Source organism: Cygnus atratus, chromosome 10, assembly GCF_013377495.2.
Source record: "Cygnus atratus isolate AKBS03 ecotype Queensland, Australia chromosome 10, CAtr_DNAZoo_HiC_assembly, whole genome shotgun sequence".
Taxonomy (NCBI): Eukaryota; Metazoa; Chordata; class Aves; order Anseriformes; family Anatidae; genus Cygnus; species Cygnus atratus.
This window is the reverse complement of record NC_066371.1, coordinates 11,594,569-11,618,038: the sequence shown is the minus strand read 5'-3', so window position 1 is coordinate 11,618,038 and position 23,470 is coordinate 11,594,569. Positions and strand designations below refer to the sequence as shown.

The following is a 23,470-nucleotide window of genomic DNA, read 5'->3' as shown; positions in this document are numbered from 1 at the left end:
ACAAGAAGGATAATCCCCGGTATAGTTTTCTGAAGTGGGCTGATAAGATCCTTCCTAATCATCCAGATCACTTCCCAGTTGCTTGGGCTGTCTGTCCGAGGCTGTGACGTTCCCTTTCAGGTGGCGGTGGCTCTAGCAGTCTCTCAGGGCACAGCCTCTGGTATTTAGAGAAGGAATATATTTAGGGAGGTTTTGTCCCGTTTGTGAGTTAAATGTCTGAGCAGGAACAAAATGGGAAAAAAAGAATGAACCTGGAATCGCCGTCTGAACCGCTCCTGACCCCCATCCTCTTCCTCTTTCCAGTTATTCACAGACAATAAATGTCATACAGGGCGAGGAGGGAACACAGCATCCCTGATTCCCCCCTTTTCCCTGGCATCCGTCAGGGCTGAAGAGCACGGCGAGGAGCTGCCTTTCCATCGCCGCCCGGCAGCGTCCCTGCCTGCAGGGAGAGGTCGCTTTGCTGTCGCCACTGGCCAACTTGCGAGCTGACATCAGTCCCCTGTGCTCAATCCACCCATTTAATGGTTGTTTTGCTGAAAGCTTGTAAAGTTTAATAGTTAATATACCTCAGTACACCAGCTTTCAGAGATCAGATAAATTGATTGGTAATTTGATGAGCTCAAAGAACATCTATAATAGGGTAAATAAAATGTGTTAGATGTCAGCACTGCCTCTCTGCCTTCTCTGCAGCGTGTGCGCTCTCTCTTCAATATGTGTTGACTGATGTACAGTACATTACATCAAATTACGAGCAGCCTCTATGCAAACAGCAACTAAGTGTTTGCTTCCTTTTCAGTCTTCACGATTAGTGTAGAGATGCATTTGCAGTCTGCGTGCTGAAGGGTGAACTGTCAGAGCCTTACGGGTGATTTTGTTTCTCTGGCATTTAGAGTACCTTTGCAGAGGGAGAACGATGCTTATGGGCTGCTTCGTCTTGAAGGAATCCATCCTCAGGCTCAACTTGTGAAATAAATGTGGCAACGTGTGGTTTGAACTTAGTGTCTTAACACTGAATTTAGCAGCTGAATTTAGATAACAATCTGGTATCTGGTCTCATCAGTGTATCACTATGAAGACTTGTTAAAGGCAGAACAAAAAGACCTAGAATGTAATCTTGCCTCTTTGTTAGAACTGAGCACCAGAGTGTGCGTCCAGTCTGGTCCAAAAAGAGCAAAACGAGCCATGCTTTTTGTTTTCCCTTTGGGAGCTTTGTCCATTATCTAACATTTCTGATACCACCCCCCCATTTATATTCACCCCAATTTTCCCTTCATTCGTTCATTTGCTTATTGCCTATTAGCGTAGACTTCTGTTTTGTCTTTTTGCTGTTGATAAGCTTGTTTATTAGCAGAAAGGTATTTATAAGTGTGTGTATATACAGGGAGCACTATTAGCAGTAAAGACAGAGCTATGTTCTGGTGGAAAGCAGGGCGCACATGCGCACACACATACACTCTCTCAGCTATTTTTTACTGTGGTGTAGTTGTACCCTAGCACCAAGTACATTATCCTGCTGCAATAAATACCAGTGCTGCCTGTTATTTCTGTGTAATTGGCCAACCAGTGTACAATTAATTTTTGGCCCTGTTACTGCAGCATTGGCTACTTTATGAAACTGTAGAGAGTTAGCACAGTGAATTGATTAAATATGTTCCAGACCTTAGGCTGGAGTCTGTGTGTCTGCTGGGATTTGGATGATTGAAGCTTGCGTTCCTCTTGGGACATTCCAGATTTAGACTTGGTCTTGGAAATTGTTTCAGGTAGACAAAACTTCCCTGTGTGTGGGATCCACTTGTATAAGACCCTGACTTTGGGGACTGTGAGATTTCTGTTTCAGCCCGCAGCGTTCCTTCCGCATGTGGCAGGAAAAAAGGCATCAATATTGTGACCGAGGCCCAGGTCCATTTCGAAAATGTCCACGAAATTCTAGCTTTGCCCTTATAGAATATGCGTTCGTCATGTTGCTGGAAAACATAGCTAATAATTAATCTGAAAATTGGGCAGACTCCACAGAACATCTCAAATTTGTGCTGAATTAAGTAGTCCAGAGATGGAGCTTTAAAAAGGGACTACTCTGCATTTACAGTGGCTATACCTTCTGAAGTGAGGGTGTTTAGTGGTTTACCGTGGGTGTGTTAAATACATGTTTCATGAAAGCCCAGGGCCTCTTCTCCGAAGGTTTTCCCCCATCTGTCAGTCATTTTAAAGAAACATACAAATAAGAGCTATTCCAGTTTCTTGAACATATAATGCGCGTTCCCAGAATGACTCAGAAGTAGCTTGTAAATAACATGTTTTAATGTTCTTAAATATATGGGCACCATCAAGCTCACTGTGAGGTCTTGAACCACTACAACTTGTATTTGTTTTGCCTGTCTCAATCTCCAGACCCCGGGATGATGTCTGGTGGGTTTCTTTTGCGTGCTTGTTTTGGGGGGTTAGCTGCTTGTTTCACTACCTATTCTGCTGCCCCCAAAATGATTCCCATCTCCGTTTACCATTAAACGCCTTGACTCTAATGGGGATTACCCGAGTCACCCATTCGCAGTCTAGCTCTATTATAAATAAATCCAAACTAATGACTGATTTTGTGTGGTGTTTTTATTGAAGATAAACATGTCTCAGACACCCATGTGCAGCGTCCAACCCTGACGAAGGCTGAGAGGGGAGTTTTGTCCTGTTACGTGCTCACCAGTAGCCACCAGGTAGAAGATGCTGCCCTGCATAGGGGCTGACCCCAGGGAGAGGCCAGAGCCAGAAAATGCCGGGTGGCCACTTGTCCCCTGTCTGTCTGCAAGGGGCAGTGGGGGGGCGAGAGACGGGAGAAGTAAATGCAGGAGCTGAGGTAAAACCCTCAGCCCAGATTTAAGAAGACTTGTAGTAACTAGGTCATTTTAAGAGAAGAGCTAGCTTTCCTTTTCCTTCCCAATTACTGCATTTCAGGCCTTTTCATAAGGAAGAAAGGCTTAATTCCTCCTCCCTCCTCTTCCCTCCCCATTCTTCTCAACAGAAGCCGCGTTTTGCTTATATAACTTCAAGCTGCAATGTTGCTGTGAGCTCTCATGCCTGGGTCAGTCCTGGAGTGCCTGGATTTTCTTCCCCTGGAGATGTCTCATGATGTATTGGCTGGTATACAGAAATCATCTAATTTGCCCTGACAGGCAGCAAGCCTTGAACTGGCTGGACTGTGGTTTCTGAACCAGGGAAGAAGACTCATGTATGGGTGTACAGAACTGCTGTGTCGTGTCCCCGCCCGGGCATGTCTATGAATCGAGAACCTTCAGCTGCTCTCCAGAGCCATTATTTTCTAACTTTCGTTTTCATAGCAGCTATGTATACCATAAACTTTCCTTTGGCCTCTCAGGGGATTAAGAACAGTACGGGAGGCCTTTCACCTTTAGGTCATTCCTTCAGATACAGCTTCCGTTAGCAGCAGCAAAAAGCCATTACTTCTGAGGGCTAATCAGTCATTTGGGTGGCACCGAGATAATAACTCTTCTGCCAGTTAGAGGCAAGTGTTTATTGCAGCAAGGAAAAAAAAAAGTGACCTGGCTGTTGATTCTATGATAGGCAACGTGCGTCCCAGTGAGGAATACCGAGTTTGTCCTTGCGAGGTGAAGCTAGGACAGGGCTGGGTTGTAGGTTTGTGAGCACTTGCTCTGCGGAGAGAGGATTTTTTTTCAGGTCTGCAGTGTTTGTGTTGGTTTCTTGTTTTCTTCCTGTTGATCTCCAGCAAAAGCATAGTTGTGTCCCGTCTTAATGTGCCTCTTATCCGATTTCTGGGCTCAAGCCATCCCCAGCTGAAGGGCCAGGATGCTCTTGGTCAATAGTTACGGGGGAAAAAAAAAGATATACATATACACTTTGTTCATGAGCCTGAAAAATCCACTTAGAGCACCGTTTCCCAAGCCTTTTCCTATAATACCCTTTACCAGCTATGGCAACAAACCCCAAGTAATTACGGATGCTTATGCCAAAATAATTCTTTTGGAGCTTTGAGCTTCCTTTCATTGCTACCTCATTTAGTCCCCAAGACAAAGCCTGGTGCTGTTTGCATGCAGTGCACCTTGCTGTTAGAGATTGTTCAGAGGTTAAGTTCGGAGAGTAGATTTAGCTTAAATCTGGGAGTATGATGCCCTGCGTATGCGACGTTCTGCCCTTCACGTTCTTGAGATGCCCTGGCAGCAAGGCTTTATGGGACCCGTCTGGTTTCAAGTTAATAAGTGATTATTCCTATTATTCTGTGCTGGGCCAAAAGTGAGAAATGCCTTGTTCCTCTCCCTCCGCCTGGACCCTGTACTGGACAGTTTGAGGCCGGTGGTGCCCAAATGGCGTTCGAGGCTGTGGGAGACGTCGCGCACCAGGGCTGTGGCAGCCACCGGCAGGGAAGGAGCAGCCCTTGCCGGAGGACGGAAGGATGTGCCCGTGTGGCTGCCTGCGCTCTGCCCGGGGGTGTTTGATTTCCATATTAATATTTACTTCTCAGCAGCCCCACTGTGAAAGCGCCTTTCAGCTCACTGGCAGCCCATGGTCCTTCTGCTCGGAGGAGCTTCTCTTTGGAGGCTTCACAAGCTCTTTGCCAGCTGCAGAGGTGTCTTTTCAATGCCTCGTCCTCTTCAGAGGAGGCAAAACTACTCTGCTGAAAGCCACGTGAAAGAAAAGATCACTAAAAGCAGAGAGAATGAGACTGCCAAAGATGGAAAGGAAATTGCTCACAAATACTTTCTGATTTCTTTCTTATCCCTTTTACCATCCCTCCTCCTTTGTCCTCCTTGGCTTTTTATCTCAGGATAAACATCGTGTTTATTTTCAGTTTACTGTGGGGAGGATTTCAATCCATTTTGAATAGCAAAATAAATACAAAATGATACTGGTGTTCTTTTCTCTGGAATAGCTGCTGCCTTGCGGGGAGAACAGGCAGTTTTGTGAGAGGTATTGTAAAGACAGGCCCAAAGAATCTGTGTTACTCCATTTTCTTTTTCTTGTTAGCAGCGTTTTATATTGTATTTTGTTTTCCTTTTTAGATAATAATCAATGTTTCTTGGTAGAAATCATCTAATAACTTGTTTCCAACTGTAAAATAAATATATCATTACTTTATGATGTTTGTCTATGTATTTATTAATAAAGGGGTATGAAATCAAGTCATCCTAGTAAAACTACTTTTGAGCTGTGGAGCTGGGAGCTTTTTCCAGGTATTCATTAACTAAGATTTCCAGCTCACTGAAAGATAAGTGAACATTGTCTCCATTAAAAAAAAAAAAAAAGTGAGACCCCAATGCTTAAGGTTAGTATTTTCTATAATGGCTTTTGTTACTTTTTGGTTGTCTGTGTGCAGCTTATTTTTTCAGATGTGCTGATTACCAGTAACCTGAGCTTGAAGTTTTGAATAATGAGCTCCTGAGCATCTCCAGACAGAGCCACAAGCCAGCGGGCACTTCTGAAAGTATGGATTTGTCTGTGTCATTAACCATGTACAGTGACCTGTAAAGTCCTAGCGGTCTTTTTGGCTGTAATCATTAAACCAGCCTCTACTACAGGAGAAAATGGGAAGAGAAGCTGCAAGCAGAGTGAGAGAAACCTGACTGAAAATACAAATATCTTCAGAAAATGCTCTGGGAGTAATAATAATAAAGAAAAAGTACGGTGGCAAAATAAATTGCTGCTGATACGATTTTTCTTCCTCTCCCAAGTTTGCCTCTAGTATGGCAGGTTCTCTCCCTTCGATAAATAAATGCAAAGATGAGAATTGCTGCCAAAAACTGTCACATTTCTGGAACTTTCAGCCCCTGATTATTCACATTAAGCCTCCCCCCCCGGCAGTACAGTATTCTGAATATGTACACCCACCGTTCTGTCAGATCTGTGCAGTCTGCGTCTGGTTCATCTTCTGTGTCTTTGATGTGCTCCATAACGTAGGCAAAGAGAGGTCTGATAGTCTCTCTAAAAACCTGACAGTTTGTGTGACAATCTGTCCACGAATCCACAGGCTCCTTGTCAACCAAATGAGCCTTTGAATATCCGAGGTTTTCGGAACAGTGCTTGCAGCATTGCATATGCACTGAGGGGAGAGTACAACAGGCTTCCTCGTAACCTGAGAGATGTCTGCATTTTCCTTAATCATTTCAGGGACATCTCATCATTGCTTGTTGGCTGGTTCTCAGCCCCGCACATGTCGGGGTTATTTAGCAAAGCTTGATTTACTGGAAACTGCACATGGAGAGTGATTTGCGATTGGGGGTAGAGGAGAGACCCTGGGAGGGGGGTGGGACTTGCAGGCTTTGGTGTGCTTCTGGCTTTTTGTTTGTTTGTTTCTTACAGTGACTCTCTTCCTTGCAGTTCCCTTTGCCCATGGATGTGATGCATTTGCTTCAGTATTTTGTAGTCCTCTTGCACGTTCCTCTGCCCTGGGTCCCTTCTCCTGCTCTGGCTTCCCCTGGGACTGCAGCACGTTGCTTCCCTTAGCTACCTGTTGTGGAAAAGGATGGGATCGTGAATACAATTTAGGTTCTGAGAAATGGGACAGGACCTGTTAGCAGGGCCAGTTGCCTGCAGTTCGGAAATGGCCTGAGGGATATTCTCAGCAGCGAAAGCAGGGAGTTTTAGCTGCCGCATTGCCGTCCGAGGTGGTGGGAGTTCTGCTGGAGGCTCTGTCAAATCCCAGCTTTGGTGTGATGGCAGCAAACCTTAGCTATAATATTCTCCTTGTTTCTTCCCAAAATAAGCTTCCGTGATGGGTCTGACAGGGAAATGTACTTAATATATATATTTTTAAATGTATGACAAGTACTTGATGACTGCCAACTTTCTATTTTTTCCCCCTCTGAAGTGCTGGTCAGCCTCCTAGTGAAACTTTTACTGTGGTACTGCTGATATTCCGGTAACTCACTTCTTCCCCTCTCCTCCCCTTCCATTGCCGTTGATTCTCCGCACGTGTCAGTCTTTCCCAGACAACGCCTAGCTGGTAGAGGCAGCATCCTGTGCTCCTGTACTTTGTTCCCGGTGTTGTGACAGCTCTGCAGACAGGACCTGTACATCACAGTCTGTGAGTGGTGGTGCGTCTTTGCAGCCTGGCCTGGGGATTCAGCAGCCCTGGCAGTGCCCACGGGCTGCGGGCACTGCATTATCTGCGCGGCTCAGCCGGGTTTCCGAGGTCTCCAAAGCAGATGCTGAAAACCCTTGATGTTTAATCGATGCGTGGGAAGCCTGTTTACCTGCACTTGTCAGGTATAATTGATTCGGGCATTTACTGTGAATTCTTCACCTAGGACTTCTCTCTCCTATATTAAACTTTCTGCTAGGAGAGAGCGGAGCGATGCTCTCCCGGCGGTTTTAACATTAATCTGGGCCTTTCACATTGCTAGTGCTGTCCTTGTCAGAAAGCCTGGGTTGCCTGCTGGCATTTTATGGCCTTTCTCTTTGAAGGTGCTTTTTACCTTCCAGAGTTTGTGTTTAAAGAATTACTAATGCTATATTTGCAGTCTTTTAGAACAGCGTGCCATAAAGCAATCTCATAGAAATGCAGCGTTTAATTCTTTCTGGTGTTTTTTTGCTGCTTCTTCGCCTTTTAATCACTCCTTTAGTAATAGTTTCTTCACGTCGTTGGCTGTCTTTCTGACGTGAAGATAATGTGAGGCTTTTCTGCACGTTTCCAGTGAGGCACTCACCAAGCTTGCAGCTTTTTGCAGAAGTTCTACTATCGTCTGGTCACGAGGTACGTGTGTTAACTGGGCTTCTTCCAGGGTACCTTCCCGGAGACAGTCAGACTCCGGTGTGCAGAGTTGGTCTGGGACTGTAAACCCATTCTCACCCTGATGGTGTATCTCAGTGTGGGACCCGGTTTTGGGGTGTAGCCTTGTTGATTCACTGCGTGGTGCAGGGCCAGCAGCTTAACCTTTTTGTGACTAGCTTGTTATCCACAGATTAAACCTGGCTGTGGCACGTCTCCCCAGATCTACCTCCTTAAACTTTTGTGAGGATTGGTATTTTGTGGGATCTTATCTTTGGGACTCTGTCTAGATATGTTACAGAGTTAATATTTTGCTTTAATTGCAAGATAACATTGCAGTCATGAGAAGATCTGTTCGAACAGGAACGTAGTTCTGCCCAGAACTAGTTTAACTTCCCTGTGTTGTTACTGTGGACATTGCTCTTTTTCTGGCGTCTCTGAATCTTAATCCAAAATTTATGATCTCACAGCCTATTGCCGAAGGAAAGAATAGAATGACACAAATTCAATGCTCTCATTTCATTATTGGTCTCAGCGGGAGGAGTGGATGAACCCACACATGAACAGCAAACAACAGAGCTGTGTTTAGAAGTTGGCTTTGGCTAAAAAAAAATCTTTTCTCCTTATCAGCAAGCTGTAGTTGCTTGCATCTCTTCTTTATTACCTTTTGAGAAAAAAAACACTTGAATTCTCATAAAAGCAGTTTAACCCTTGGCTTCTGTGCTCTTCTGATGTGCTTTATATGCAATTTTCTCTTCCTTGTTAATCAGCCTCTGTGTGTACGAGCACTTGTGCTTGATAGGAATGAGAAAACGCGAGCGATATCTTTTAGCTAACTGCTGGCTGATACCAACAAATGGGCTGAGCAGGAACTCGGGAGGAGCGAGCTCAGGAGGTGAAGAGATTGCTTCTTGCAATGTGTCCTGAAATTCCCGAGCTCCCTGTTCTGGACCAAGGTTGATAGCAGTGATTGATGGTGTAGGTTGATTGCAACAGATCCAAGGGGTCATCCGGCAAAAAGATCGGTTCAGCTCATCTGCCTCTGTACCTGTGGGAGGGGTCCGGGTAGATGGGGTAATTTTTCAAACCTGTTAGGAGCCATTTGCATGAGGCTTCAGAGAGATGAGAACTAACAGCCTGATTTATGGCGCGTGCGAACCAGCAGCCTGGGCAAGTCCGGGGGGCCTGGGTGTACCTTCGCTTCCCTTCGGCAGCGATGCGAGCAGTTTTCCAACGCCTGCACTGACCGAGGTTTTTTGGTACCTTTCTGCTACTGCCCGCGGCAGCCGCCGTGTCCCAGGCACGTGCGCGTTCCCTGTCCCCAGGCAGGCGGGCAGCAGCCGTGCCGACTTACTGGGAAGACGTGAGATCTTATTTCTGACTTCAGAAGCAGTTGGAAGGAGGAACTGGAACGTCTTCCAGTTGATGTTGGATACAGAGCAGTAACCTCTGCTTTCCTTTCCCTTTTCTCTCCCAGTTTTGCAGTGTTCCCTTCCCCTGGGGCACACCGTGCCTGCCCCATAACACAGCACTGGCTCTTGCTCTCCTCCCGGCCCGACTGGGGCTTGTGCCTGGAGGTTTGCTGGAAGCTGCTGAGCGCCTACAGCAGGAGAGGGCTCGAAGCGATGCGTCTGTCAGGTGCGAGGCAGATTGTACCGTGTAATCCCCTGGCTGTCGTCTGCAGCATTTGTCAAGGCCTCCGCTGGCCTGCTCCGTTTCATCAGAGGTATCGCTAGCAATCATCTAGGCTGGCAGCGTTTCAACAGCTGCTAATCCTCTTTGTATCTTTAAGCACTGTGACCACTGACAAGCTTCTATACTCCGAGGTGTCAAAATATCTGAAGATAGCTGTGGTGGTTGTTATTTATTTATTTATTTAATCCAAACACACTCTGATCTATTGACCCGGCCTGAACCTGGTGGAGAAATCTGTATCCGGGTCTTGTTTTTTTTGCTGCTGCTGCTGTTTGATGTTCACAAAGAATTTTGCCTAAAATCTGATTCATTTCTAGTTCCTTGTGCTCACGTTGCTTGGTTTTCTGTTTTACGTGTTACCGCAAGTAGTGCATGTTTTGCTGAAGTTGTAAGGAATGTGGTTTAATGTCAGTGTGAGAATGAGCTGGCAGGGTTTTCTCTTTACGCTTCAATTACTTTCCCTCCTGAAATAGCCTAGAGAACTCCTTTTGCTGTGTTGTTTTCTTGCTTCCTTTGCTATGTGTTGTGGAAAAGACCTGGGCAATGTAGCGAGATGTAGCTGCGAGTGCAGGAGTTTCTCTGCGTGTTTGCAGCAGTGGAGGAATGCTGAATTAAAATTACTCCAAATTTAGCTTTAAGTTTTAAAATCAGTTCCCTTTGGAAAGGGAATTTTTAGTCCCAGGGTTTTTTGGGAAGAGTGGGGAGCAAGGGCATAGCGGCAAAGCTGTCGTAGAAAAGAAGCAGCGTAAAGGAAAATGGCTCTGTTGGTCTTTAGGCTCTAGTTATGTATTTTTATAACTTCTTGGTGTTTTTATTATTTGCTACGAACCATCATTTAATAGCAAGGGAGAATCTTTCAAACAAACATTTCTTTGTTTAGGTTGTTTGTCCTCTCTGGAGAGCTCTCTCCCCATATGACAAACCTCTGATGTTCTGGAGTTGGCTCCCCTAAGGCTCAGCTTTATTGAGAGAAGTGAAACATTTTAGGTGGTTCATTCATTCTTTCTTTGTTTCTTGTTATTTGAGCCCTTATGGTGTCCTTTGGTCATGTTTTTAAACTTATTTCTGCAACTAAGACTGCCAGGAGCTTTATTTAATAATAGTTGAGGTCTCATGTTCAACTTTTTCTTTGTGAGCTGCCATTTTATCTCAAGCATCAAATATTGCGAGAGTAAATTAAAAGCAGCGTTGGTGTCTTGTAATTTTGTGTTGAATGTTCTGTTTTACTGTGCGGCTGAATATCTTTTTATGAAGCCGAAGGACTTCACTGAGATTATGGGCAGCTCAGTCTTTGTTTCAAGTGCAAATGCGGCACCTTGATGCTGCCGAGCGGCCTTCAGGAGCGGGTGGCTCTGCTCGAGTCACCAGAAGTCTAGAGGTGGTTCCTGGCGTGGCTCCTCGTTTGCAACCTCATTATGAAGTCCTAGGTTTTTGTTCGGCCTTGTAACATCATGCACGGGCACAGTGTGATGGGGCAGAACAGTGAAACGAAGATCTTGCATCTCAGGTTGCATAGGTGAGGATACCTGGAAACTTGTTCTGTGAGCAGAGGCCCCCCATCACAGAGCCTGCCGTGACTGTGCCACGCTGGAAGCCCCTTGCCTGCTGCTCATTCAGCCCCTCTTTGGGACAAAAGTCAGTGCCCCTTTCCCAAGGTAGGAAGAGGCCTAGAGGCGTAGGGAAACCTGTTTAACAAGTCCACTTGTTGAACAAACTCGGGTTTAAATGGTAAAACTCTGTTCTTCTTACTCGAGGAAGCATTTGAAGATAATGATCCAGAGCGTCAGAAATACTGCTTCACTGGGTTTCGGGTTTCTGACGGGCAGAAGAAAGAAGACAGGTTTGATCCAACGCAAGAGGGTCACCTGGATCGCGTGCAAAGATGTTTCCTTTTCATTTTTAAAACCGAGCAGCTTTGAGCTTCGGGTTGAACATCGTCTGTGCCCCTCTTTGATCTTTGCATCATGCCATGTTCCTCGCGGTTTCTTTGAGGCCAGGGCTCCCCTCCTTCCCCTCGCTGAGATTCTTGCCTCTCCGTTCAGGTTCTCACTTGCCTGCTTTTCATCAGCCTTAGGATCCAGAGCTATTTCGTACTGGTTTCTTTCCCAGCTCTTTTTGTCCCCGTTTGTAGTTGATTTTGTTGAAGATGGGGCTGACCATAGCACTGGGCAGGCGAGCGCTCTCTCTAATAACCTGGGCAAGGTTGTGCCACAACCACTTTAATCGACAGTGCAACCAGCAAATGAATCTGTTGGCTAGTTTTTCTTTCCCTAGGCGGGTTAAATGCCAACCTCATGCTGGGTCTCACGTACAACATATTTGTTCCTGTTTTCCTCTCCTGCTGCTGTTTCACTGCAGAGTGCTGCAAGCTAATAGTATCTGACGGGGCTACTTCCTATTGCCTGAAAAATGTTTAATTTTACTACCTTGCTTTCTCTCTTTCCCACTTTCTCTCATTTTGATCTCTCAAATCCAGTCCCTTTGAGAAATCAGACAGTATGAAATATGAAAATTGCTTGGTTAGTAATCGGAGAATGGTGAGACTTACGAAACCCATGGAGATAACGCTTACATCTACTTATTCATATTATTTAATTTTTAATGGCAAATTTAATTAATGGAACACAGGTCTTGTGGTTTCATGCGTGAATAAGTAACAGCAGGGATCTGAAAGTCATGAGGTCTGTTTACAGGACAGAGAAAAAGTCTCCATTAAAAGCTGAACTTTTCATTATAGGAAGGAGTAAAATGGGTTTAACAGTGTAGAAGTTTGACCATTATGTAACAAGTAAGTAAATGAAAACATTAATGGCAATTTTGCTGGCCAAATGCATCTTGAAGTGGTTACTCATCCATGATTTTTCACTTTAAGTCTGTCTCCTAGGTCAAAGTTTGGAAATGCAAAGCCTGTTCTGGTTGTTTTTCAGTACGTGACATAAATTCAGGCACCAGAGATAAATGCTTAAATATAGCACCTTGAAGTCTAGGCTTTGAAAACCTTTATAAGCCTTCCAATTAGCTGAGCTTCACACAACTTCAGTGATACAGGCAGCTGTTATCCCTAGCTTGCAGATGGAAAATGGTGACTTGCCCAAGATTGCCCAAGTGGCAGAACCGCTAATAGAACTTGAGTTATATCTGTCCTTTCCTTTTTCTAACCACTGAGCAGTATGTGTAGTCTCATCATTTGCAGGACCGCAGCTGCATTTGTGGGAAAATAAATGAAGAAAGGCAAGAATAGTGTTCTATATAGCATGAGCAAATTTGAGGAGAGACAAGACAGCAGCTAGGACTGGCCCTAAATGAATAGCTGTCCTTGCTTTCAGTGCCATTTTGTCACTTTTTTGATTGATCGTTGCATATTTTCTGCATGTGCCTTTTCAGACGAAGGGCCTTGCAGATTGAGCTTTGAGTGAGGCAATTGCAGCTATTTCGGTATGAAATCCAGAGGCTTTGCCTGAAGCAGCTTGATCAGCAGTTCAGTGACACGAGCCCTTGCAGCGAAGTCGCTGGGGGTGTGCAGCGGTTCCCTCCTGCTGTCTGTGCTTGGGAGGCCTCTCGGTGCAGCAGAGAGAAGGAATTCATCCTCCATGCTCAGCGGCTGAGCAGCTCTGAACTAAGACTCCTTCTGTGCAAGCTCAGGAGAATTTAATGCAAACGTCTTAAGCCCTGCAGCAAGACACTCCAGACTCTGTTTGGCAGAGCCTTAACTGATACCTGATATGCCTCCCTACGTTGTTAAAAGGGAAACAGGCTGCATAATTTTCTTCTAAAGAATAAGTAACATAAGCAGAGGCACTGAAATGTAAAATGGATTTTCCCGTGCTAGCAGCCAATTTTGATACTTGCAAGTCAGTAACTTACAACATTCTTCACGGCAATTAGTGAAAAAGAACAAAACACAGCCTAACTCAAAATAACTCGGTGCAGGAAACACCTTGTTTTTGTGGTTGCATGGAATAATCAAAGCTGACTGTTGGTTGTTGGCGACCTTTCCCCTCTTCTTTTCCTTCACAAAGGTGAAGCTTATAACGGAGGACATGTTGCAGCCTTGATGCATTTTCTTGGAAATAAAATGAACTTTTTGTGCATTTTTTTGTGTTCTTTGAACTGAATATGCTGTTTGTTGTTGGAAATCGTTATTAATTATAGAAGATAACTACCTGACGGGATAAGATCTGAGACGCCTTTCATTTTTCAAGCTGAGCATTATGTTCTTTGTTTCAGAACGCCGAAATCTACAAGCTGACGTCTGAGCAGTACCAGGAGGCAGCCACCAAGGCAGAGGAGTGGATAAAGTGAGAAACCATTTTTGTTCTTTTCTGCAGTTCCGGTTGCGTTTCCTAACGTTGTGTGTGTGTACAGGCTCTGGATATCCCTGTAACCAGAGTGCAAAGTTACCTCGTGTCAGGTAGTTAGGGGGCTGAGGAGCTGTACGCCAGCATCCTTTCTTTCTGTGCCAAACTTGACAGAATTTAGTATAAAGATGTTAGATCTTGGAAGGGGAGAGCAAGAGGGAAGACATGGAATAGAAAATTGAAATTAAATGGGAATATTTACCGGGGTTTTCAAAGAGGCAATGGAACCTGTTCGATCTGCTCAAACTTTGACCCAATGTATTTAGCCTTCACTTTGCAGCATTGGGCTTGCGTATAGAGTATGAAAAATGTCAATTCTAAAGTTTTTCGTTGTCCAGGGAAGAAAAAAGGTAAATAGCCTAAATCAGCCCTGTAAATTTCAATCAAAATAGAGTTGTAATTATCATAAATGTTTTCTTAGAACAGATGCAGTGATTTTTCTGATCTCTTTAATTGGCCTTGGCATAATTAGTGAACCTTTAATGTTGTCTTTTTACCAGGAGCCTATTTAATGTCTAAATTCCGTTTGTATTTGCACGTAGTGTTATATAGCTTATTGTTCCACATGCACTAACAGCTGTCCAAGAAAAAATATTTTCTGTAATTCTTTATTATTAATGAGTCCAAAGCAATTACACTGTCACGAGCAGCACTCAGATCTCAGTTGGGTAAACAGTTGGCCAACACGCAGTAAACTGGAGTAGCAACATATGTAGTCCAGTTGGGTCCAGTCCAGATTGTATGAAACTTAATTGCATAAATAGATAATATAGCAATGATGAATATATTAGTAGGGTGTGCAGTACATTGTGCTGTCTTTATTTAAAATTGTGTTTGGCTGCCAAAGTATCACATAACCTGTTGTAATTTCGCATTTTTGTTTGGACAGTCAAGTAATAAGTTGCTAAAGAAGCCAAACCAAGGCAGCTAACACATCACATGCGTTTTCATACGGTTCTCCATAGTAGAATTCTTAAGTTCTGTTTTTAAATAAAATTAAAAAAAAAATCATAATCCATAAAGTTCTGAGAGTCTTTGATCAGTTCAGTCTTCGCTTGAATTTGCTTCTACAGGTGTGTGATCAGATGTAAATTCTTACAACTTTGTAAAGGAAGAGGTGTGACCTTGGGTTACGTTCTTTACTTGCTATTACACACTGTAACAAATCTATATTTACAGCAGTTGTAAGTTGAGTTACTGAGGTTTTATTTAGTGTCTTCTGATTCTTAAAGGGGTTGAATATTGGCAATGTGGGAAACCCTCTGGTAACAAGCATTTCTCACAAAGGTCAGTGGCTGAGACCACAAATGCTAATGACTTCTTGCTTTCAAGATTCAAAAAATGCCTTTATGATTTCTTAGGGGTCCCTTCCACTTTACTTTGAGTCCCTAATGTCTGCCAGTCCCTGGCTTCTGGCCTTATTGTACATTGCTTTTCTGCGTGAAGGGCATACGAATGTGAGCCGTTGTAAAGGGACAGTTTCCTTGGTCTGTCTTCCTCACAGCCAAAAAAGACACCGGCCCTGCCATGAATTTCACTGTGAAAATATAACATGGCTGAGAAGTGGCTTGAGAGCAGACAAGCTGTGTGGCACCAGCGAAGCTGAGGGAGGAAGAGAAGATCTTATTTTTTATTCCTTTTATAGGTAGAAGTTGTTGGCTGTAACCGGTGTTGCATTGAGCTGCGTGTTGGAGCACACAGTCTGGGACTGATCATGCCCTTTGATAATTGTATGTGAGGGAAGAACCATTGCTTTAGGTTACCAGCTCGCAGTGTGTGTGACTCTTCAGCAGTACGCAGCCATCCTTTTTGGGATTGTTGCCCTGATCTGCAACATGCGGCTCAAACACCGAGTGCACGTGCCTCAGGTGTGGGTCATGATATGGGGCAGCGTCAGGGAACTTCCTTCGTACATTGGCATTCATGCTGATTTGCTAGGAATTGAAGTTTGCATGTTGTGAATACTCTTAGGTTTTGCACATTCGAGTCTTTGTACAGCCTGTTTATGGCCATAAATTACAAGATCCTGTGAATTCAGTGGAAATAATTGTTCATCTTGGTTTGCAATTTCATGTTAGACATACAAGCACAGTAAGTGCTAAGCTAGGTAAGACTGATTTATGCAGATCTGGTAACTTGGATGACATGAATAAACTGAAACTCCAGGAAAATTACATGAACTGGAATACAGCCAAATTAAGAACGAAGCACAGGTCCGCCTGCTTGCAGTGCTGGGCGACGACAGCTCCTGGAACAAAGGGAAATCGGGAGTGGCATTTTCTCTATCTAATGGGAAGAAAGCATCTCCTTTCCCTAGTGTCTCATCCCTGGCTTTACACCATCCTTGTGTTTCACGGTGAACTCTTAGCCCTGCCTCTGGCACTTGAACATGGTGAGACCAGTCTACCCTGTACTTGTTGCCTTTTTCCCCTGGATGTAGGTGTAGCTGATGGAGGAAGAGGGGACTGGAGTTGGGGCTGTTTCTGCAGTGAGTGCACTGCTTTTTCAGAGTCTGTGTTGAAGCAAAGATAAGAAATACCTGAAACAAAATTGTTTTCTTGGCATTTATTGACCTTTGTAAGTCCATTATCAGTACCTACAGCTCTGCACAAATGGTCAAGTTCCGTGGACTATTTCCTCTCCTTAGTGATTATCAAGCATTTCTGCATTTGAGAATATCGTGCAAGCTTTCTACCAGTGACCCTCTGCAGCACGCCTGTGAGGTAGGCAGGTAAACCAGCTCCAGTTGTATAGGAACAGAAGCGTGGAGCTTCATATTACAACACTGACATGGTCATCAGCTCTTGGTTCCTGCTTCAAGGAAAGATGCTAGGCTTGATGGTGTGATGCACTTTGTTCCCCATCTCTTCGCCTGAACCCATCTTCCTCTTGTCTCTGCATTCCCCCACCACAGCATCTCGTCCTTTGTTCTGGGCTCTATCCAACCTGTTTCTTTCTCCCTGGAAGAAGATCCTAGCAACAAGAAACCACTGAACACAGCTTTCAGCACCTTAAGCAACTTGCCCTTGTTGCTTACATGCTGTGGTGAATTGGACAGTTGCCACGGACATATTGTCTCTCCGATGCTATTATAATTGGTGCATTATTATTTTTCTCTTCTGTTAACCAGCAGAATTAAAGTCTAGGGACCTAGAACTTTTTTTTTCCTTCCTTCCTTCCCTGTTTAGCAAACTGCACATCAGTAACCACCCACAAAAGAAGCAGCGTGTAAATAAAAAGCCAGTGCTCTCCGCCCTTCACTTCGTTCCACATCCTTTTCTCAGTGTTCATAGAGCCATGACTCAGACTGGGTTTAGAGAAGACAACTTGCTAATCCCCTCCCTGCTACAGAGAATAAAATGGCATTTCGTTCCAAGCTCTATTAATGCGCTCGCTCCGGGGATAAAGCAGCACTCCCAAAAGGCAGTGCCCAAATTTTTTTTCTGTTGCATTGTCTTTGTCTTCTTTTGAGTGTTACATTTAGATTAGCTTCTGAGGATTAAATGTTATTACAGTCCCTGAATCTGTTAAGGGGAAGGAAAAAAAAATCAGTAAAGAGGTTATGGCTTAGTATAGGCACTCTAGATTTATCCTCAAAATGCTTTTTTTTTAAAAATGTGATTTATTTTCTTTTGTGAAGGCTGCCTTATCATATTTTTATTTTATTTTCATAGTTGTTAAATTTGGATGCAGGGATTGCCGTGGGTGGGGGTGTGACTCGCTCTACAGGGTATAGCTGCGGGAGTGGGGTGAGGGGATTAGGAAGCTGTTAAAAGATAAAATTGTTCTGAAGCTGAGTTTCCCTCCGAGATCTCCTTAGAGCTTGCTGAACCCTCCCTGAAGCTGCTTACCGACGGCCGTGTTGCTTTGCATGTTGTGCTGAGAGAACTGAGCAGGCTCCACGCTGCTATCGAGGAGCGCATAAAGAACGCCGGTATCTTACCCTGATAGAGATCAGCCTTGAGTCCAAGGCAGCTTTCCAGTGGAGAAACTGCCAAAGAGATTTACTCCATATGGGACTTCATATCTAAGAGTTCCATTTAATGGTCCTAAGATCTTTAAATTTAATGGACATCAGTATTTAAGGTGATTACATTAGGAAAATTGGCAAGTAGTAAGTATCCTCCTGGGCTGAACATGGAGCTGGGAACCAAACTGACTCGGTGGGGGTAGGGGGAGAAAGTTCAGAGATGGACTGTCTGCTGGGAACGGGGAATTTATGGCTCCCTTTCAGTACTCACGGAAACAAAGATTTTATTGAATTGCACAAGATTTTATGAGGCTGATGGTCCCTCAAATAAAATGGCATCAGTAACTGGAACCTCACTGTTCCGGTTCCAGAAACTGCCTTTTCTTCCTTTTTTTTTTTTTTTCCTTTGTGTAGATCTGGAAAGTTTATAAGATACTTACGTGGTGAAACTTGAATTTATTAATTTGAAATCTACTCCAAGGCCCCAGCTATTTCAACAGAGGGCTGTGCCCAGGAGTCAAGCTCTAAAGTAGTTATGTGGACAGCCATGAAGCCTGAGGAGAAGAAGGGTAAAGACATCATAGTTTTCAAACAAAATTGCTCTGGGATTTCTCGTGTCATTAGATTAGATAGATGATTAATTCAGTGTTGAAATTAAGAGCCTCTGCAATAGGGGTTTAAGAGTTTTCAGGAATAAAAGACTGATTAGTACTTGGAGCTCATCCTCAGCCTTATCTCAGCACAGTGCTTTTGTACGCTGCACTGATTACACCTTCAAAAAATGTTTTGGCTCCATCCCAGTCCTGTTCTTCCCTCAGAGCTTGGTTTGTGTTGATTGTTCCTACTTCTGTCAGTGGCGAGTCTGTTCCATGTAATCTCTAAGTAAAGAGATGAGTTATTAGTCAAAGCTTTGCTGTTTTTCACGTTCATAAAGTTGGTCTTTGTAGGAGATTGGAATATTGCTGTCAGAGACAATAAGGTACGAGCTTCCCCAAAGTTATTTCAACAGCAGGTAAAAGAGGAGGTGGATCAGTTTTGACTTTGTGTCATTTTTTATGGTGTGAATATCTCTGAAAGAAAACCTTCTGGGTCTTTGTGAAGCAGAAGTGAAAATGATTTTGTCTCATTTACATTAGCATGTAAGGATTTTCTTTACTAATTCTGGAAGGCGTGTTGTTAAGCAGCTGTGTCTACCAGTGCATTGATTTCCAGGAGCTGTATTGTTCCCCTACTACTTTAGGAATATAGCTTTTGGTAACAAAGTCAAATACACGTAACAAAGTTTTGTAAATGTTCCGCTTGGGCCAGATTATCCTTTTTTCAGCTTATCTTTAATTCCTGAAAATTGATTAGATTGCATACCTTACCCAGCTGTTGTATCTTCTTTCTGAAATCCAGTTCCTGAAGATTACAAAGCTGCTGCTTTCAAACAAGACTTTCCTTTTGCCCACTTAGTAAAATAATGTTCTAATAAAAAATAGTGTTAAATAATGTTCTAATAAAAAAAAATAGTGTTCACAATATCATCTTTCCTCTTACGCGTGTTGAGGGATGACTAATAAATCAGCCCGATGGACTGAGATTGCAGTTCTGTTAGTGCTGAAAAACTGGTGTAAAATATTAATACATCTTTTCAAAACTGCAAGGGTTTTTCTTCGCAGGTACGTGGGTAGAACTTGGGAGCTTATAAAATAAGACTTGAATAGCAAAGGAAGAGGTGCCAAAGACTCCATGGAGTCTATTAGGGATGTTTCTATTACTATCGATTTTTACATGGAAAGCACTTGTATTCTGCAGTAATGTTGCCATTATAAAACCCTTAGATCAGGGCTTGTTGGCAGGCCAGATCCAGATTGTTTTCAAAAGCACGGGTATTTGTGCAGCTGTTAAAACAAAACTCAGACATGCTTTGTGCATCGGAGTACATGAAGTATTTCGGTTCAAAGCTCTCCATCATGGTGAATGCAGGGAAAATTGAAGCAGATCGCTGCCCTCGGTTTGGGAATTATGTATGCCACTGGGTACCTTGGTGGAAGGGAGATTTCTCCAAGGTTCACAGTATTTTATTATGGTTTTAGATGTAATGACAGGTCTGCAGCCAAGCCCACAAGTTCTCTGTGCCTTTGCTGCATCCCTCCCCTTGGCTTCAGTTAGGAGAGGTATTGTGAATATTAACGAAGGGCCCAGCCACGCTCGTGCCCGCTGTGTTTCTCTGCCTCTGTCTTCCTGCGTGTGTGTTATGTAGCGTGCTGCTGGTACTGGCACGGGGCTGATTTGTAAAGGATTGAGGTTTACAGTTGTCTGGGGAAGCTTTCCAAAAAGACTGGTGAATTAAAGATGTCAGTAGCAATAATGCCTGAGAAACCACTTGTTACCAGTGAATTAATGACTTGTTTGCTAATTAGCGGCCTAAAGCAAAGTTGAGGTAACGCTCCTACCAATCCGGTCATTAATTCACTAACAACTGATTTCAAGGGCAGTGTTGCTGTTTTGAGCAGTAATTGTGTTCCCAATTCCGGATTACACGCTCCGTGCAAAACGTCACTGCTGCTGAGTCAGGCTCCTCCCGGAGGGGTGGAGGGATGCAGGCAGAGCCCGAAGGCAAGCGCTGGGGCGGGAAGTTTGAAGAAATAGTTTGTTCTGTGGCTCAGAGCTGCTCTGCTCCACTTGCCCAGGTGATAACCACAGCGGCAGGACGGGGACGGCTGTGGTCACCCTACCGCATGGTGGTCAGCCTGCACGGAGGAAGGTGCTGGGGCTCGATATTACCGGCTGCTGAGAGGCTGAGGTCTGTCCCTCCCTTATGAAGGGACAGAAAAACCATCCCTGCCACCAGACCAGGCTTCGATGTCTTTTCTTTCTTTATTTGGTGTGCTTTTGGTAATTGCTGAGGTTACGCTGAAACCACCAGTTTTTGGGCTAAGGGCTCCGTCAGCAATGAAGTCCCAAGATGAGGCGATGCTCAGCCTGCTGTCAGAGCACCTCGCTGGGGCTGTTTCCTCCTTCCCATCCTTTCCTTTTCCTCCTTAGTCCTGGAAGCGTCTCCTGCCTGCCCAAGCATCTCCTGTCTGCCCGTCTGGAGCACACATACACCACACCAACCAGAATTGTAGCTGATTTGGCCCAAACCAGTGACATTCGGAAGACGGTAGCACTTCTTTTCAGGGGAGAATATTGTTTCCTTGGAGAGAGCACGCCGAGATGTGCTCCTGGGGGCTGAAGCTGCCCGTGAGCCCCACTGACGGCACAGTGGGGCAGCTCCAAGTAGGCGCTGGTCTCATTAACTCACCCGAGATGTTTCACGTCTTCTCTGAATTTAAAAGCACGTTATCGAAATGATTTTCTATAAGGGCTTTTTCAGTTCCCTGAGGGCTTCTCGAAATTATAATATTTATTTAAAAACCAAAAAAAAAAAAAAAAGAAAAAATCCCAACCTCTCCCCAAACCCAAACGTGAAGGCTTTGTGCTTCCTCTGTGAAAGTGCCATTACCCCGCTCTCTGGGGGGATGAGTGGCTGCTTAATGGGGATCTTGCTGAGTCAGTGCTCGGCAAATTGCGCAGCGTGGTGCCAGGGGGCACTGCGGGTTCGGAGATTAGAGCACGCGCACAGAACCAAGGGGATTTTTTAATAAGGTGGATGTTTAGCTTCAGATCCCACCTGAACTCTAATGCTGGCAGCCTCGTTCTCCTCCCAGGATTTCTCTACATCTTCAGCAGGTTACGCCGCTGTCAGTGCTGAATATCCTAATGGAGCCGTGGTTTTGGCCATCACCAGTGCCCCTTTGTGTAGTCTGCTGTAACGCCTGTAACGAAGGGACCTAGCGCAGTGCTTAGGAAAGTAGTATCTTAGGAAAGTAACTGCTGGAAAATTTAGAAAAGTAACAGGGCTTCTAAAAAGAAGCGTTTTGTTAGCAGTCTGACATCATTACAAGATCTTCTTACATAAGAAAAATGTACTGGACCTGTCCGTCCCTCAAGTCTTGTGGTTATATGAAATTAGCGTAACAGATACCTAAGGATATTTTTGGGAAAGGTTTTAATATACCAAAAAGAATACAGGTCCAGCATTCTTTCAGCAGGCAGTTCCCCAGCTAACCCGGAGATCATACAGCATTATCACAGCCCATATATTCGTAGGGTCACTGCTGAATGCATTCTATAAGCTGCATGCGTTTGCTTCCTGACCTGAGATCTTAACCAGTTTTTAGATGATGTTTTTTTATCATGAGAAAGAAAATCCCTATTCGGGTCACTTGTTGGACTGTGTGTTGTTTTCAGATGCAGTTATTGCTTGCTATATTGCTTTTCTGCCTTGTGGGAGCTGAGCCAGCTTCCCTTCTGATTCAGAGAACTCCTTCCAGCAACAAGATTCTGACTCATTCCTGCTTGGCTTCCAGAGACCATTTTGCTGCTAACTTTAGGCTCTTCATCTCTGCTAGTCAACTTTTAGTAGCTTGGCATCTTTGGGAAAAAATGGCGCATGGCTTTGTGGGCAGGAGATCCAGTTCTGATAACTTCTGGATCTCTTGGCAAGGCAGGGAAGAGGCTGTAGTTTTCCTTTCATCTTCCAAACTGACAGTTTCTCATAACTCAGTATTCTGCCATCATAATCAGTAAAGAATTCACATCCAAACGTATGCTGAAATTATGCACTTGCGGGGAAAAGTCTCTCATTATTCCAAACCACTTGCCATGTCCCGTGCGGAATACTAATAGGGACGGTTAGTTACTGGATTTGCAGGTTCAGTGGGGTCTTGCTTTCCCTGCTATCCACCCCAGAAGACTTAAAGCCACCACCAAACCCCAGGACCTGCAGCTTTCGGGGTGCTGCTAAGGAAGCCAGCTAAATCTGGCTGAAACCGCACCTGTACGAAGAAGTATAAATTGAAGACGTTTAGGCTTATTTGGTCAAACGGGAAGTGGCTGCTTGTGTATGAGGTTCAACCATGAAGGAGGACAAGAGAGTTTATGCTGTGTTGGGGTAAGCGAGACACAGAGCTGGGACCTGTGCTGGAGGGGTCGCTACTGCTTTACATCAGTTTCATCACTGTAATGGAGAGACTTGTTGCCTTCTGTGGACGTTTCAGAATTATACATTATATAAAACTGCTAACTATTAGTTATATTCCACTTCAGTCTGTATGTTTTGGATGGGGGTTTTGTTGTTTCGTAAAGAAAATGTGGCTGGGTTCGGCTGTTTGCACTGACAGCCAAACCGTTTGAGCAGTGCAGTGACACAACAAGTTGCTGACACTACTGAGATTGGATATTTGTTTTAGCTTTGGGTCTCGGTGATAGAATCTAATTAGTTACACGGGGGAAGATTTCAGAACAGTTTCTGAGTATCCGTGATTGGAAGGGAAGGAGTTATCTGTCCTGGAAAGGACAAGGGTGCAGCGAGTGCACAAATTGCAGCAGGGAATTGTGTGACAGCTTCAAACAAGCTGTCAGAAGAGGAAAGGAGACTGGGAAGTGCTTGAGTGACAAATTTTCTAGGATCACAGAGTCACACAGAAACTCACAGTACTTCATAAATATGTATTCATTAGGCAGCTCCATGGACAAGGTAGGGAAAAGGAGAATCAGGTGGCCTGGTACTGAAGTGCAGCTGTCAGGGGGGAGAAAGGGAGAGGGGAATTAGTGCACCGTGCAGTGTTGTGCTGCAGCCAGCGTGGAAGGACGTGTGCGAAGGATTTCGGAATAAAACCACTTCAG

General features: G+C 44.4%; 1 protein-coding gene across 3 annotated transcripts in view; it reads left to right on the top strand.

The window, feature by feature from the left end:
- CHCHD6 (coiled-coil-helix-coiled-coil-helix domain containing 6) overlaps positions 1-23,470 on the top strand; it is a 110,962-nt gene that overhangs the window by 45,669 nt on the left and 41,823 nt on the right. For all 3 annotated transcript variants that reach the window (XM_035546665.1, XM_035546666.2, XM_035546667.2), the window contains one exon: positions 13,655-13,725. In XM_035546665.1, coding sequence (XP_035402558.1) covers positions 13,655-13,725 — 71 coding nt within the window. The remainder of the gene's footprint in view (positions 1-13,654; positions 13,726-23,470) is intronic.